Source organism: Lotus japonicus, chromosome 2, assembly GCF_012489685.1.
Source record: "Lotus japonicus ecotype B-129 chromosome 2, LjGifu_v1.2".
NCBI lineage: Eukaryota > Viridiplantae > Streptophyta > Magnoliopsida > Fabales > Fabaceae > Lotus > Lotus japonicus.
The window spans coordinates 51,973,521-51,991,376 of record NC_080042.1 but is presented as its reverse complement, the minus strand read 5'-3'; the positions used below and the strand labels follow the sequence as shown (position 1 = coordinate 51,991,376).

General features: G+C 35.2%; 1 protein-coding gene and 1 non-coding gene across 5 annotated transcripts; one reads left to right on the top strand and one right to left on the bottom strand.

Moving 5' to 3' along the window:
• Positions 1-2,258: 2,258 nt before the first annotated feature.
• LOC130741634 (small nucleolar RNA R71) lies at positions 2,259-2,365 on the bottom strand. Its single transcript, XR_009020521.1, has one exon. It is a non-coding gene; the product is annotated as a small nucleolar RNA R71 (small nucleolar RNA).
• Positions 2,366-5,908: 3,543 nt separating this feature from the next.
• On the top strand, positions 5,909-8,361 carry LOC130738273 (uncharacterized). Of its 4 annotated transcripts, none has more exons than XM_057590222.1 (3): positions 5,909-6,473; positions 7,166-7,489; positions 7,998-8,361. In XM_057590222.1, the coding sequence occupies exons 2-3, from the start codon at positions 7,259-7,261 to the stop codon at positions 8,094-8,096; spliced, it is 330 nt and encodes a 109-aa protein (XP_057446205.1). In that variant the 5' UTR covers positions 5,909-6,473; positions 7,166-7,258; the 3' UTR covers positions 8,097-8,361. The 4 variants fall into 4 exon arrangements, with proteins under 4 accessions (XP_057446205.1, XP_057446204.1, XP_057446207.1 ...); XM_057590221.1 differs by having other exon boundaries at positions 5,910-6,473; positions 7,157-7,489; XM_057590224.1 differs by having other exon boundaries at positions 5,913-6,473; positions 8,001-8,361.
• The last annotated feature ends 9,495 nt before the right edge of the window (positions 8,362-17,856 follow it).

Here is a 17,856-nt window from a genome sequence, read left to right as displayed (position 1 = left end):
AAAGAATGCTTAGAAGGTTTGAATATAGCTTGCGCTTGTGTAATTCTTCTAGCCACATCTTTCAATCTTCAGCCTCTATTTATACTCCGAGGATTAGGGTTTGAACGTTGCATGAGAATGCTACCGTTGGAGGGCAGTTCTGGAATTTCCAGCTTCTGCTGTGGCTGAGAATGTTAGGTTAGGTCGTCAGGATAGTACAATTGCTTTTGTACTTTGGATAGTGACTTGACCTTTAACCTCGTTTGACTTCTGATCAGAGGAGCGCTTCGTGTTGGAACTTGTGAAGCTTGTTGATCAGAGTCAGAGGGAAGCATGGATCCTCTGACCGTTGTACCTTCTGATTCTCAACTCAGAGGATCAGTGCTTGGTCTTCAGAGCCAGTTGCTTCTGGACTTCAGAGTCTTCACTCTTCAGCTTCTGGATCTTCAGAGTCTTCTACACCATCAGAACTTCTGAGCCTTCAGAATGTCTGGGTTGTCAGAACGTCTGGATCATCAGAACTTCAAGTGAGCTGAGTCCTTACCAGAGCTTGATTTACTTTAGATTTTCTGAAGCTTTTCTACTGTTCAGACTGAACATAGAGATTGCGAAAGCGTTGCTAGGGTCACTATTTTAGCAGAGTGCTTCTGATTTGTGTGAGATTGTGTCAAGGTCAGAGCCTGTTAAGAGCACACTCAGAAAACACGTTAGAGTACCATAATTGTTCATACTAAAAGGTTAACTTGTAATCATCAAAACATAGAGTTGTACTACTAGATCAAAACTTGATCTTACAGGCCGCACGTCAAAGAGTCCACAAAAGCACTTCTGGAAAGAATCTTCAAGGAATCAAATCTTACCATAATAAAATAACAGAACCAAGTAAATTGAAATTCAAACTTTGAGATAGACTTGGTTCACACGTTATCAATCTTGTTACTTCAGCCAAGATTAAAACAAACACGCCTTCAGAAGATAAAACGCACAACATAGGATAAATCTTCTGAATCCCCTTACAGTCAGCAGCCCAACAAACAACTTGATTTCAGCGATTGAACCACCAACATACGTAAACACATCAAGTTGCTCCAGATGTTGGAACATATGGTTGCACATCATGTTTTAAGCAAAATGCAGCCAATCAAAAGAACTACACTATGCTTTAAACTAGGAAGAGAGAAAGGGTTGGGGTTTGTTGGTCTGAAAATTGCATGCTTAAAGCCTCAAACAATTGTTTTAGATGACAAGGAATTGTATTTATCATTTTATTTGAGAGTATTATCTATGCGAGGCAACAAAGGTAGTTGTTTAGATTAGAGAATCAAGGAGAGACTCAGTTTTTCACATGATTAGAATAGGTTTTCTTAAATCGATTAGTCAAGCAAGAACCCAAGGCATTTCCATATCTGATTTCTACAATTCATCATTGCTGCTTTGACGTTTTATTGCATTAAACAACAAATCTCAAAATATGGTTTATATTGCTTTTGTTCTTCAAACCTAAAACCGAATTTTTCACTCACAATCCCTGTGGTTCGATATATTACAATCGTGTGAAATCTGTGTTACTTGCGGATTAGCTAACAAGTTTTTGGCGCCGTTGTCGGGGATTGTTTGTGATTTCTAATTTAAGTTTTAAGTTTGAAGTTTTTACTTTGTTTGGAGCTTTGAATTGGTGTTACTAAACATTCTTTATTCCATTGTTACAGTTTATGCAAGGTAGGATCGATCTGTATCCATTGCTAATTGATGTGGAGCCTGGATGCACTCTTCGTCGTCTAGCACAGAAAAGACTTGATGCGCTTGTTGCCATGGGTGAACGCATGACGAAGGAGTAGATTTAAGCCCATATTGAAGCAAGAGTTCGAGAGGGAATTTCCCAAAGGTTTCAAGAATGGGAGGCCGAAGATAAGTATCGGTCTCTACGGGACCTCACCTCGGCATCTTGGACCTATGACTATTCCGGAAGCATAGTTTCTCCCAACGAAGTGGGGAAATTTGAGCTGAGGCCAGCATTTATCAATTTGGTGAGCCAAAACCAATATGGTGGAGGTGCTCTTGAGGACCCGCACGCTCACATGGAGCGGTTCATCCGGAATTGCAACACGTATAGGGTGATCAATGTTCTCAGCGACACAATTCGGTTGAGCCTATTTCCATTCTCATTGAGGGATGCAGCAGAGGAGTGGCTTAATTCACAGCCTCAAGGTAGCGTTACCACTTGGGATGATCTAGCTGAAAAGTTCACTACAAGGTTCTTCCCAAGGTCCCTCTTGAGAAAGTTGAGAAATGACATCATGATCTTCTCTCAATCTGAAGCGGAAAATCTCTATGAAGCTTGGAAGCGGTTCAAGAAGCTATTGAGGAAGTGTCTGCAACACAACCTAACCCAAGAAGAACAAGTAGCAAGGTTCTATGATTGTCTATTGTATTCTGCAAAATCCACTTTGGATGCAGCAGCTAATGGTGAGTTTGATGCTCTTCTTCCTCAAGCCGGTCAGGAGTTGATTGAGAAAATGGAAATAAGGGCCATGAATTCCAATACTGATCGCCAATCCCGAAGAGGTCTATTTGAGGTTGAAGTTTTTGATCAACTTTTGTCCTTTAACAAGCAACTCTCCAAACAAATGGCGGACATGCAAAAACAGATGAAGGAGACCAAGGTAGTTGGTGCGAGAGTTGTCATGTTGGAGTGTGTGACTTGTGGTGGGCCTCATGATAGTGAAAGTTTCACCGAGACCAGCTTAGAGGAGGAAATCAAAGTTCTGGGTCAAGCAAGAAATGATCCGTTTTCCAACACGTATAATCCGGGATAGAGAAACCACTCCAATTTCTCTTGGAGGGAGAAAGGCAATAGTGGACATGTGATAATTTTCAAAGGCAAAACTCAACCAAAGGTTCCAAGGCCAAGGCTCTAGGTGTCCTCAACTAGGCCAAGGGCAAGGCGGCGACGGTGGTGCCAAAAATGGCTTGGAGGATTTGGTGGAGAGCTTCATCAACTGTTTAGAGAATAATTTCAAGAATGAAGAGGCTACTATATAGAACTTGGAGAACCAATTTGGCCAGCTGGCCAAGCAAGTAGCAGAGACCTCCAGGTAAGTTTACCTCTAACACTATTCCTAATCCTAAGCAAGAAAATACTTCTGCAATTACCACGAGAAGTGTTAGATTTTTGAGTGAGGTTTATAAGAGAGTTTGGGGAGAAAAAAGTGACGAAATTGTGGAGGAGGAAGTGAGTGGTGATAGGAATTTATAGGGTATTCTTACCTTTATTTTCCTATCTTTTTCCTAGGTTTTATTATCTTCTTAGTTGTTTTAATAGAGTCTTTAGTTGCAATTAGTACTTTTAGTATTTTAGAGTCATCATTTGAATATTATTCCTTTTTGAGTCTTTTATTGCATTTTAGTCCATAGTAATTGAATCTTTTTGCATTTAAGTCCTTGGTCTAGATTGTTAGAGGAATTAGGGGCATTGTTGGAAGGAACCTTGTAACTTATAATCTAAACTTTCATGACATTATAAGATATTAGGAGGTTTTAAGTTACAAAGAATGACTTGATGTGTGTTTAATGTGCAGCCCTTGAGGTAAGGTCCTTTGATGGTGATTCTCTTATCAAGAGAATCCTATGTATGAAGAATAACAAAGGGTTGATGAAGCATAAAGGCTAGTAGGTTTCATACGTGAGCAATGAAGTCCAAAAGAGCTGTTGGAAAGGAGTTGCAAAGGTCATGAAGGCCCTTAAGTGCATTAATGACTAGAACTTGAGCTGATGTAAGTTTAGAGCTGTGTATTGCGGGGAATTTATCTCATATAACAGGTATTTTCTTGAAGATTCGACCAATCAGATTGAAGATCTATGTGTTTTGAATAACATATCGAAATTTCAGCTCAATCCAACAGTTAACGAAGCCACACAGGCCATTTTACGAAAGAAGGTTGGAGCTGTCAACGTATGCACGCATGTGCGTGCCCCAGGATTCACGCACATGAGTGGAAGGCCAGAAACTTGGCATTTTGAGGGCAAGGCACGCATGTGCGGGCACTATGCCTGCACGCACAAGTGTGGGGTCAGTTTTTTGCTATAAATACCTCACTTTGTAATCATAGTTGATATCTTAGCATACTAGATCATTTCTTAGTATCTTAGTTTTTTTGAAGTTTAAGCTTGTTCAAGGAGTTAGGAGCCCTTCCAAAGTTCCTCCTCAGGTTAGAAACATGTTACCTTAGCCAAGCTTGGCTAAGTTTCTTTTAGCATTTGGGATGTGGATCCTTTACTTGTTATTGTTTTAACTTTCTGGATCTTCTTATGGAATAAAGTAGTTTTATTTCTATGAGTCTACCCTACTATGATAATATGAACTTGAGTCGACGTAAGTTATTTTGCCTTTCTTTTTAAAAATTGTCATTTGGTTTAGAAATGGGGAACTAGGAGTCCGATTATTAGAGCAGTTACGCCTTAGGAATAAGGGGAACGACTAGTAGTTGATGCCCTGAACATGAAATGAACTTAATCTTCAATTAGACTGCTCATAGGTGAATGAATCAGTGAAGTCTGTTGAAAGCTCTTTTTGAACTCGAGGAATCGACATTTAGAGACTTAGGCTAGATCAACAATAGAAAACATATAAACTATCTTTTATTTCATAAGCATTCAGACTCTATAAGGCATCACTTGTTTTGGTGAAACTAACCCAAATGCTAAGTTTTCAAACATTGTTTCTACCTCTTACTTCAGATTGCTAATTTCACAACCAACCACTCAAATTATTATTTATCTTTTTACTCTTACTTCTGATTTAAGCAACCATTGCTCTTGTAAATCGACTCTTCCCCAATCTCTGTGGTTCGAAAATCTTTTATATTACTTCGAGCATTCTGTACACTTGTAGGACGCGTATCAGTGAGCCTGTGAAAACAAGAGTGGTGAGTGTTTCTTCTCCTAAACTTAGCAAAGTTCCATTTCCCAAAGTTGTGGTTAAAAAGAATTTGGAAAAACAATTCTTAAAGTTTTTGAATGTTTTCATAAAGTTGCAAATCAATATACCTTTTTCTGAAGCTTTGGAGCAAATGCCAATTTATGCTAAGTTCATGAAGGATATCTTGAGTAAAAGGAGGAAGTTGAGGGAGATTGATGAGACCATTATGATGACTGAAGAGTGTACTACGATTTTTGCAAAAGAAAATGCCAAGGAAGAGGAGAGATCCTAGGAGTTTTAATATCCCAGTGGAGATTGAGGGGTTGTCGGAGGTTGAGGCTCTGTGTGACCCAGGAGCGAGCATCAACTTGATGCCACTTAGTATGTTCCAGAGGCGAAATCTAGGTGATGTTAGCACAACAATGATCTTTTGCAAATGGCGGATAGATCCCTAAAAACACCTTATGGGATCGTTGAGGATGTGATGGTAAAGGTGGATAAGTTTGTGTTTCCGGTGGACTTTGTGGTGCTGGACATGGAAGAGGACTCTCAAATTTCTCTCATTCTAGGCAGACCTTTCTTAGCCCCTAGTAGGGCTAAGATTGATGTTGATAAGGGTCAGCTTATTCTCAGAGTTGGTAAGGACAAGGTAAGTTTTTCGGTTTTCAATTCTTTGATTCAACCTAACCTTGACAATGATTTTGTTTGTGATGTTATCAAGAGCTTTTCCATGTCTTCAAAGAAGACCCTCCCCAAAGGAAATGAACAAGAGTATATGCCACGGTTCAAAAATTGTGGACACATGATAACCACAGCTGAAAAAAACCGTGGAATCTACGGTGTATACCACGGTTCCACAATTGTGGACTGTTCATGGCTACAGCTTTCCAACCGCGACAACCTAAACCTACAAATATTACCGTGGCATAAAAATCTTCATCTTAATTAATTAATTAAACTGGGCCTAACACTAAAAAAGTTCCTTCCGCCAAAATTTCGTGAATCCCGCGCGTGTGTTTAGAGTGTTGGCACAACTAGGATTGATTTTCATTAAAAAAACATAAAAAATCATATACTGTATAGCTCAAGGGGCCAGCAACCATCGTTTGCTTCTCTGCAACCCTAGCGCCGCCGTCACCCACAACAACGCCTCCAATTTCCACCTTCACGGCGCTGCCCTTCATTGTCCAGGCGTTGTCTATCGTGTGCAGGGTTCCTCCCGCCCTCTGTTCTCCGTCCTTGCATTTCTCGGGCTCCATCGTCCTCTCTGCGCTCCAGTTCTCCTTCAACCCAATCGAAACCTTCGCCGATCGCGCCCTTCAACCTGAAAATTGTGTCATTCATCACGCCGTTTGGGAGTCCTGCAACCTTGTTTTGCGCCCATATTGTGGGTGTTTTCGAGTCATGCTTCAGCGTTTGCTCTACAACACGTTTTGCCCAATTTGCGAGTGTTCGCAGGATTCTGTTTAACGCTTTCCAAATTTTCTCTTCGCATTGCACAGCAGGTGTTCGACGAAATCCCCCAAAAAGACAAGCAGAGCAACATTAGTATATTGGGCCCTCTTTTTTCTCATAGGTGCAGCCCTCTCTTTTTTTCTCATGTTGATTAACCTGCGTTTGGGTTCTAATGTCTTTGTTTGCTCTCTAACATGTTCATAGAATTTTGCTGCATGAGAATATGTTCATAAATTTTGTAGCATGAGGATCTACAGCATTGTCTCATTCTATTGCAAAATCTGGTATTTTCTATTAAGGGAAAATAAACTGTCTTGTGAGGATAAGCCAATGATCTAGTCAATTTGAAGCTGCTGTAAAAACTGGTACTGGCTATATGAAAATATTGCTGCTGATCCTTTTATTTTTTTTGGCCATGAACTGACATTGTTGCATTCTTGTTTGGATTGCCAGTTCTTTTCTGAAATTTAATCTTCTAGTCAGTTCATGGAAACGGTGCATTGTCAATTTTGCTGCTATATTTGCACCATAGAGAAGCTATATGTTATATTAGTATTGTCAGGAACAAGTGGATATCTGCCTTAACAAAGAAAAAGGATAAATAAGGATTAGTAAATATGCTTCTAAACTATTCCTTCCTAATGAATAAAATAGACTTTGGGTTGGTGTTTTGATGATAAATGTGATGGTGGGGTTTAAATGATTTTTCAGTGTTGGGGTTTAATTGTTATTTTATTTTTGTTTCCCTATTTTTAAGTTGAGGGCTTGTTCGTTTTAACTAAATTTTTGTCTTGTGAGGATAAGCCAATTCAGAACACAAATGAATCCAAGACGTTTAAGTCTTTGTTTGGGAAGGAAAAATCTGGTCGAGTTCGCTGCTATGGAAGAACGTTAACACCATCCACGATGAAAAACAATGAAGAAATTTCTGCTATTAAGAAGCAACATAAAGATGAAATGACTGGTATGAAGAGGCAGATGGATGGATTAACATTACTTGTAAGGAACATGCTGAAGTTACAACACCCAAATTTAGATGAAGAAGAGATCTCTAATATGATGGAAGCTGCTCTAGGCAATGAAAATAGTGTAGCTCCGCATTTGTCTGCATCGATCTATGTTCCCCCTCACGAAAAGGTATACTTGTTTAATTTTCTAAAATTTGTGGTACGTTGTGGGAAAATTTGCACCAAAAAGGGGGTGTTTAATGTACTTTCATTCATCTGCATCGACCCTGCTGTTTTTGCTCTCTATGCTTGGCTACCTTGTGGCTCTCTTTAGTAGATCAGGTTTGTGTTGATTAGTGTTACATGATGTTGGTTGGTTCAAGTATGTTATGTTGTCGCTGTCCTCTTTTTTACTGTTTCTCTGGCCTTACCTTAAGCACTCGGTGCGGTTTGCTGGTTTTTCCCTGCTTTTGTTGCTGCCCGAAGCTTATTTACTCACCTTGGGTTGTCTCATCATGTTGCAAGGGCTGCCTATCTAGCTATTTCTTTAATTTTGTATTTGTGTTCTTTGCCTTTGTGCTTTTTTTGACTAATTTGTTGTTTTTCTCCATTGGTTGGTTGCTATATTCTTCACTAATATGAAATGATTATCTGGATTGTCTATTTCACTAATTTATGTGTATTGTGTTTCATTTTAGCAGAATGGGGAGAATGATGATTTTCAAGAAGAAGGAGATGGAGATGGAGATGGAGATGGAGATGGAGAAGGAGAAGGAGAAGGAGAAAAAGAATATTGATTGCTTTTGGAATTTATAGTATTTTCTTATTTTGAAAGGTTGTTTGGAACTTAGTATGACATGTTGAGATTTTATTTTGTTGATGCTTATGTTGATTTTAACATTGGCACGAATTGACTAGAAGCTGTCAAGTTGAACATGATTAGACATGCCATTTTTTTTGGTAGTACCTTTATTTTTGGCTCTTTGTGTTCTAAATACAATATTTGTGTTAATTAAGATTTGGTCTTAGTTTCATGCGATTCAGTTTTTTGTAACGACTCTATCTCTTGATATTGGTTGAACTAATCTTGTGCTTCTTTTAAATGAATCAACTTATGAAAGAAAAGTTGATTGTAATTATTTTAGTTGATGAGTACATTTGTTATTGTTATAATACTTTAATAAATTAGGTTATTAAAATATTATGGAAGCAAACCAGATGGTTCCCAAAATGTGGTTTTAAGCTTCCACAACAACCGTGGCTAAAGCTATTGGCCACGGTTACAAACAAGTGGAGTAAATATTACCGTGGCTCTAGAGTTAATGTACAACCGTGGCAGAAATATATAGGCCGCGGTTACGAATTGGTGGTGAGAAAATAACCGTGGCATTAGAGTAATGTGTAAACCGTGGCTAAATGTCTAAAGCTACGGTTTAAGACACGCGGTACTACATAAACCGCGGCCTTACGTATTTTAATTAACCGTGGCTTATACTTGTCAAAACCGTGGCAGTTGAACTTGGCCACGGCCACATAACCCACGACAAGGAAACCGTGGCAAAACCGTGGCGTAAGCTTTTTGCCACGGTTTTTTCACATTGCCCCGCGGTTTTCCGTCCGCGGTTGAAGGCAAAAAATGCTGTAGTGATTGATGTTGATAAGGGTCAGCTTATTCTCAGAGTTGGTAAGGACAAGGTAAGTTTTTCGGTTTTCAATTCTTTGATTCAACCTAACCTTGACAATGATTTTGTTTGTGATGTTATCAAGAGCTTTTCCATGTCTTCAAAGAAGACCCTCCCCAAAGGAAATGAACAAGATGTTGAGCTCAGCCAAGCTCTCATCAAGCTTGTTGGTGAGAGCAAGTATAGGGGGTCTAAAGATGAAAATTTCCATGCCCACATTGTCCGATTCACTCCAGCTAGTCACTTGGTAAAAATGGAAGGTGTGACTAGTGATGACTTTAAGATCAAGCTTTTCCCTTATTTCTTTGAGGGGGAAGCGAAGTCTTGGTTTGATGTTCAAGTTGATATTGTCTCTTTGGAGGATTTGTTCCAAAGGTTTTGTGCAAGGTTCCTACCTTGCTCATGTGGTAAGAAGTGTGCAGGTAGTTGGTCTGAAAATTGCACGCTTAAAGCCTCAAACAATTGTTTAAGTTGGTAAGGAATTGTGCATATCCTTTGATTTGAGAGTATTATCTATGTGAGACATCGATAGGTAGTTGTTTAGATTAGAGCACCAAGGAGAGACTCAGTTTTTCACATGGTTAGAATAGGTTTTCTTAAATACCTTAGTCAAGTCAGAACCCAAGGCATTTCCATATCTGATTTCTACAATTCATCATTGCTACCTCGACGTTTTATTGCAGCAAACAACAAATCTCAAAATATGGTTTTTATTGCTTTTGTTCTTCAAACCTAAAACTGATTTTTTCACTCACAATCCTTGTGGTTCAATATAATAAAACCGGGCGAAATATGTTCACTTGCTAATTAACTAACAAATATCAATAGCCTTACATTGATTTCTTTATAAGATTGCACATGTAAGTAGAAATTGAGTATAACTTGGATTCATTGAGCAGGGAGAAAAGGTGCAGGAAGATGATATCTTTCACCAAAAAAGATAAAAATTAAAAAGTTATTTTGGATTGCATCAAGGACAGGTAGAATGAAGTGAGCACGGGGTTGGAAAAAGAATTTGAAGGATTAGAATCAAGATGAAAATGAAGAACTGGTTTCCAATAGCACGAAACCTGAAGTAGAGGAAAGTGCACCAGAATTGGTTCCATATATGACTAGAGAGTAGAGCACACCATAACAGCTTGTTGGAATATTAACTTTATATCTATGTTATTTCTTGTAATGCACTAATAATGCAATGTCTCAAATTCCATTGTAATTTTCATTTTGACGATGTAATTATGAAATTAACATTTTATTGTAATTCTCAAGTCACTTGTTGTAGAAATTTAATTCATTATTTGGACTTCGTATACCTTATGACTCTACTTAAGTATCGACATTATATTGACGAAAAATAGAATGTGATAAAAGTAATATAAAAAAACATTAATAGAACTCATAACTGAACATCTCTGCCATTGTTTATTGAAATGTATAACCAGTAAAAGATAGTTGATATTGTAAAATAAGGAAGCAAAATATACTAAATGTGAGGTATGAGCCTATCCCCCACTCATTAAATACATATTACAAAATGGAAAAGCAATAATGGTTTAAAAGAAGCCCATCAAGTGTCGCGGGTTTTCGCTCCTTATTGGTGACTTGTAAGTCACCTAGTAGCATCATAAATAAAACTTGAAGGTCTAAAAAAGACCAACTTGTATGCTCAATATCTCTAACGTCCCTCTGTCACCTTATCAAAGCATAAGAGCAAACAAGGAAAAATTACTTAGTTAGTCAATGATAATATTTAATAACTATATAAACTTAAAGAAAATAAAGCATTGCTTCAAACTTACTTATTAGGAGATTCAGAAGGCAAATGTTCAATATTTTTCTTTTTATTTGGACAATTTCGCGAGTCATGATTAGTTCCACCACAATTTGGAAAACGACAATGGCGAAGCCTCTTTGCAACTTCAACTCCTCCTTTTTTCCTTGATTCTTCTGGGTGAACTTTTATAATGGGCTTTAGATAGGCTAATATCTGCTGGAACCCTTGATTCATATAACTTGTTGCTTCAGCAATTTCAACAGAAATAGAATCTCTTAGAACCATTTGTTCCCGTTGAATTTGTTGAATAGCGTGCTCAAGTCTCTCAATCTTGATTTCCTCAAAGACATGCTCCACCACTTCATCTAAGATAACTACTTCTGGAGCATTAGTAGGATCACAGAAGTCTAGAAGGGGGGAGTTCACATAAAACTCAGCAGGAACATGTATAGTTTCAATTGGAGATGGGTTAAGATCAATGATTTCAGGTGTTGCGACACTTGGTTGATAAGGGACAAGTTCCCTATGGAGATTCAACTCATCATCTGGTAAAATAAAAACACAATATTAATTAAGACTCTTATATCAGAACCAAAATACGGATTAAGTTTAAAATTATCTCATCTAAAATAAAAAGAAGTATATGTGTCGATAATTATATTTATTTAAAATAAAATATTATTGATCATCCTAACAAGTAATCTTTATTGACTTTCTGGGTGCCAAAATTACATTAATCTTTCGAGTCTCGGATTTTAAAAACTTAATTTATACATAATTGAATGATAGAAAATAATATTTCTTAATGTTGAATAAATTTTTAAAATATAAAGCCAATTGTCTATAAATATCATGAACAAATAGTTCTTTTAGTGATAACATTGAAACTTTAATTTACCTTCTGGTTGTTGTTGTTTACCATTAAAGATGTGACATCTATAATAATAAGAATCAGCAAGAAACATTTCAACAATGGTCGTCTCTGCTTCTCTTCTTTTCTTACCTGACAAAGTTTTCTCAACCTTGCGATCACCTATTTTCTGAAAGGTTATTAATAAACATTAAAATATAATATTGAATGGTAAAAAAATAAATATTAAACATGTACATTGCTAAACATTCATAAGCTTACTTTAAAACCTTCTGCAGTGTTTTTCTTCTGTTTTCCTTTTCCTTTGCACCCATGGATTTCATATCTCTCAATTTCTTTCAATGACCGACACTTAATTCTTTCATTTGTTTTAAGGTAATAGTACTACAAAAAAAAAATGATTGAATGACTAGTGCATGGAGAAATCAACATAGTAAGATAAGTTGAGTGTTAAATAAAAACATGAAGAAAAGTAGATGTTGATATTCTTGCATCCTTCTTAGTTCAAGGGAAAATAATCCTAGAAATAAAATATCAAAATAAATGATAAGAAAATTGATTATTATATTTAAAAGGCACACAACTAATATTAGAAGCATTTCTAATTTTTTCTTTCATTATTAAAACATAAAATTGAAATTCTTCATATATAATATAACGTGATATAAACAGCTATAAAGATTTCTTTTTTCATATGTATGCATAATAAATCCAAAATCATTATGGATCAATATACTTTACTGCAAATGTAAAAACAACTCAATTGTTCTATATATGTACCAGTATTTTTTTACTTATTTGTTAACACAATCCACTTGAGAAAAAATAAATTTTTCCATATATTTCATTCACTCATATAATATACCTAAAAATTTATTCTAACACAAACTTATGGTTACATAGGCAAATGATTTATATGGAAGCTTGTGGGATGAGCAGGAAATGCCTAATAATAGGCTTTTTGTTGTATTAATCAGAATTCAAATGATTATCAAATGATCATTTCAATTTTCAAACCACATACCTTGTCCACTGTTTCTCCGTCTCTTCGAGTTATTGGTCTACAATACCAATTGGCCCTCCATTTTTCTTGTTCAGGTCGAGTCCTTTTTCTTGACTTTGAAATCGACTTTCCTCTTCGACTACCATTCTAAATCCATAATATGACTCAAATAATCACATGAATTATATATGAGAAAACAAAAATTCAATGAAATATCAACTAGATTTTAAGAGGAAACACATGATTAGATGTTATTAAAGTTTAATTATTATTGGAACCTTTATACTCTAGAAATATTCTCATATATCTTCTTGTTTACGGTATTCATGAAAGATTTAGGAGTTAATACCTCATCTCTTGGAGTACTAGTTTCTGGTACATGAACCAATGTTCCTTCTATTGGTATTGTGCTAGACTCGTCCGGAAATTTGTATGCGATTGGATCGGCATCAATCGCCTCATCTGATTGTATTGGCGTTGAAGGATTTGTTTCATAAAGTTTCTCCAGCTAAACATAACATACATGAGAAAATATATTATCTATGTAGAATTTATAAAAATGAAGAAAAGATATCAATGCTAAAGTATGGTTAATATTGGAACTTTGATAATCTAGAAATGTCCATACATACCTTCTCGTTTATGGCATTCATGTTATAATGATGAATCAATGCATCATCTTTTGGAGTACTAGTTTCTGGTACTTCAACCAGAAAAATTTCTTTTGGTTCAAAAATCTCTTTGGTTGTTATCTTGCTTGGTTCATCAGGATACATGTAAGATATTGGATCTACATCAATTGCATCGTCTGCCTGTGTTGGCAATAAATGATTCATTTCGGAAAGTTCCCCAAGCAAAACATAATATACATGAGAAAATATATTATTTATGTGAAGTATATAAAGATGAAAAAAACATATCAGTGAAAAATCTACAATAATTCAAGAGGGAAACTTGATTAGACCCAATCAAGGTTTTGAATAAAATATTGTAACTTTGATAGCAAATAATTTTTCGTACATACATTCTCTTTATTTGGTATTACTTTTAGGTTCATCAATCAATTCCTTATCTTTTAGGGTACTAGTCTCAGACCTATTAGTGGATATTCTCTCTTTTCATGTATTAATGTTTAGTACGTAATCAAATACATTATTTTTTGATTAACTTATTCGAATTTCAAGAGTCAATGCTTTCTCTATAATTATAATACAAGCTAATGGAACAACAATAACTTCGTGTGGTTTGTGTGTGTATGTGTTAGCATTAAAAAAAAAATTTGGAAACTTCTTCAAGATGAACATATATTACTTATTGAAAAAATGTTAAAAAAATGAATTGCAAAATTCAATGTAGATTTATCAAGTGTAATACACATAAATATTTTTAAATGACAAGTCAAATGAGTGATTCAAATCAATACACAAAAAACATATATTTTTCAGTAATGTTAGAAATAAAATGGAACATAACATAAATTCCAAAGTTGATCCTGCATAAATTTCATCAAGGCCAATTTATGTTAATCCAACTAAAAACTTCTTTAGAATAATTCTTACACCATTAGTCTCAAGATAAAGTTAATTACTTTTGCAAAAATGATAGAACCATATTATTCTGAAGGATAAAGATGAAAAGAACATATTAATCAATTTTTTTAATTAATATTGGAAACTTGACAATTTAGAAATGTTCATACATACTTTTTCATTTCGAGTATTCATGTTAGATTCATAAATCAATACCTCATCTTTTGGAGTACTATTTTTTGGTACATCAACCAATATCTTATCCATGGTTTCATAAGGAAACATGTACGATATTGGATCTACATCAATTGCATCTTCTGACTGTGTTGGCATTAAAGGATTCATTTTGGAAAGTTCCCCACTCTAAACATAATATACATGAGAAAATATATTATTTATGTGAAGTATATAAGATGAAAAACCATATCAATGAAAAATCTACAACAGTTCTAGAGGGAAACATGATTAGATCTAAAAAGGTTTTGAAAAGAAAAATAAGTTTGATAATATATAATTGTTCATACATACATTCTCTGTTTCTGCAATTATTGTCAAGCTCATCAATCAATTCCTTATCTTTTAGGGTATTAGTCTCGGACTTATTAGTCGACATTCTCCTTTTTCATGTAGTAATCGTTGGTCTGTAATCAAATACCTTATCTTTTGATGAATTTATTATAATTTCAATAGGCAGTGCCTTCTCTATAGTTATAATGTTAGGTTCAGTCAATTACAAGGTAATAGATCTGCAATCACTTCATGTGGTGTGTGTTTGTGTTGGCATTAAAGAATTTTTTTGGGAAACTTCTTCAAGATTAACATGACATAAATGAGAAAATAGATTACTTATTGAAAAAATAATGTAAAGAAAATGAATTGCAAAATCTAACTTACGTTTAATCAAGTGTAATACATAAATAATTTAAATGACTAGTCAAATGGTGATTTAAATCGATCCATAGAAATTTTTATTTTTAGTTATGTTAGAAATAAATTGGAACATAATATAAATTTCAAAGTATAGTAACTAAATATTTTTAAATCTACAGTTCAAATCTACTTTGGGCATTCATAACAGTAGATTTTAGAACTGTAAACTTAGAAGTGTAGTAAATGAATATTTTTAAATGGAAAGTCGTTACGAGATTCAAGTCGATGCGTAGAAAATATATATAGAGTTAACGTTATAATTAGAAAGAGGAATAGTATAGAGAAGTTTCAGTAATAAGGGGGGTTGGTTTATGTGGTGTGGTGTGCTTTGTTGAAAGGGGTCAGGGCATTGAATGTCAGGTCATGTGTGTGTTGTGAGCTATGTTGGTACTGCTATGGGTTATTGTTAGTGTTTGTAGTTCTGTGTTACGTTTTTATTGGCTTCATGTTTTTGGGTTTGTTGTTATCTGCTGGGGGGTGGGGTTTAAACAAGACTTTACTGGTGAGAGGATGGTGTGATGTTTGGTCATTACTTGTGCAAGGTATTAGCTAGTAATGGTGTGTGTGGTGTGCTTGATGCGTGTGCTGGTTTTTTATTGTTTTTTTAATTTTCATATGTTTGATTCCTTGTCAACGGAAGGATGGTCTTCGTGCGATGTGTTGGTGCTGATTTTCGAAGGTTTCATTCATGGATTTTGTTGTCGTTACATATTGGATGGCACGGAGCAATGGGAAAGGTTATGTAGGAAAAGGTGTTGATCAGATAAAAAGGCAGGGTGGTAATGTTAGTGTGTTGCATTCTTTGTACTGATGAAGGAATGCTTCTTTGTGGCTAGTGATTTGCTTGGTGCTTTGCCTTGGCTGCAGTGTTAGGATATGGCATTTTGGGTTACTATCTGGGTTGTATTGCTATGATTCTATGGTAGATGTATTGGAATTTCTGGAGGTTTAAATGTTTTAAAGCACTTGGTGAATGTGATACTTTTTTTCCTTTACTAGGTTTTTATCCCAATGTGATTTTCCTAGTAAGGTTTCAATGGGACTCATTCCTCAGTGTGGTTCCCCCTTTCTTATCTCTATCATGAGAGGGTTATTCTCATGGACCTTTTATCATCCAATAAATTAAAATAAGTCATTTCTAAACAAAAATAATAATTTTCATTTTAGTAAGTCTTGCCCCTCCCTCCAAAACAAAAACAAAAAATTAATGAAGCTCTACCACTAACACAAATCATGCAACAATGAAAAAAATAAAATCATAAAGCGCAAAAGTTATTCTAAGACTAAGAAACAAAATTACAATAGGAAGGCTTACCCATTCACTTTCAATCAATGGTGATGTAAAAAACTCTTCTGGCTTTGCAGACGAATCTTCTTCCTTCTTTTGAATGGAGAGCAAATCATCCATGGTTTCCTTAGCTTCGATGAACACCAGTGCGGATGAATCTGGATCCATTTCTTAAGTCAATTATAAGCTTTTGATCAAAATAAATTAAAAATCCTTAATTTAGAAAAGTATAAGCACCTTATTCACACAAACACAGAGCGTGGGGTCCCTAAACAACACTAGTTTAGAAAATCAACTAAAAGGTGAAGATAAGTAATTTTGTAAATTTGTTCATTTAACTAATAAAAGACTTATTCTTATTCAAAATGTTTTTACAAGCAAGTATTTCATTTCACACATATATAAGTGAGAAAACATTAACTAAGAAAATGTCCTTAGTAAGTTATCCACATCGAAAAATTAAGAATAAATAAACATAAACAATCACATAGTTATAACATCAAAGAGGTTAAATGGAAATGAACAATCAAGAAAAAAATAGAATGCTATACAAAACATCTACCCCTCATTAACTAATTCTTAGAAATTCTCATTCTATTATTCTTCCCATGGATCCTCTTTCATATGTGAAGTAGAATTTACAAGACCGGAGGGTTTAATAGTTAACTCCCTCCATTGCATCTTTTCCATTGAATATATTTGGGAACCTACTCTCTTATGAGGAGATACCTTAACTCTTCTGTCAGGCCTTCTAGGTGGAGATTCTTTTGAGAATTTTTGAGGTCTCATAATGGAAGGGTTAGATGCATAAAAATAAGGAGCGTTTGCAAAGGTGAAAACCATGTAAACATTATCGTAACAACATGAATTCAATTAATATTCTAGGATTTTCAATTTCACACTATGATGATCAATGAATCAAACACAATTTCTTATATACTTAAGAGAACAACATAGAATTCACAAATACTTGTAAATATGATATTTCTAATTAGAAATTATAAATTCAACATAACTACCAATTACTGAGATGAAGTGTAACTCAGCAAAACACACCGACAAGCTTGATATTAAATCCTGATATCAACAAAGCATTCAAAAAATATTCTCAACTGATAAATCTAAATAAAACACACAAGCATAAACTAAAAAAAAAAGTGATGTTTACACCTAAAGCGGTTTTAACCTTTGGAAACCTCTGTATCGCTCCAAACTTGTTCTTGTAGTAGCTTCTCAACCTGCAAAGATTTGAAATCACTGAGTTTTCTCTCATGGACGAAAAAAATGATCGAGGATTTATTCATTGAGAAACTTTGATTCAATGAGAGTGGGAATACAAAAAGTGGAATTTTTTACCTCGACCATATGGAAACCTAACGAGTGATGATGGGAAAAGCTTCGAAGCTTGGTTAAAGAAGGAAGGACCAAGAAAAAGGTTTGAGAAAGAAAAGATCATACACAAAAATTACTTTGCATGGTG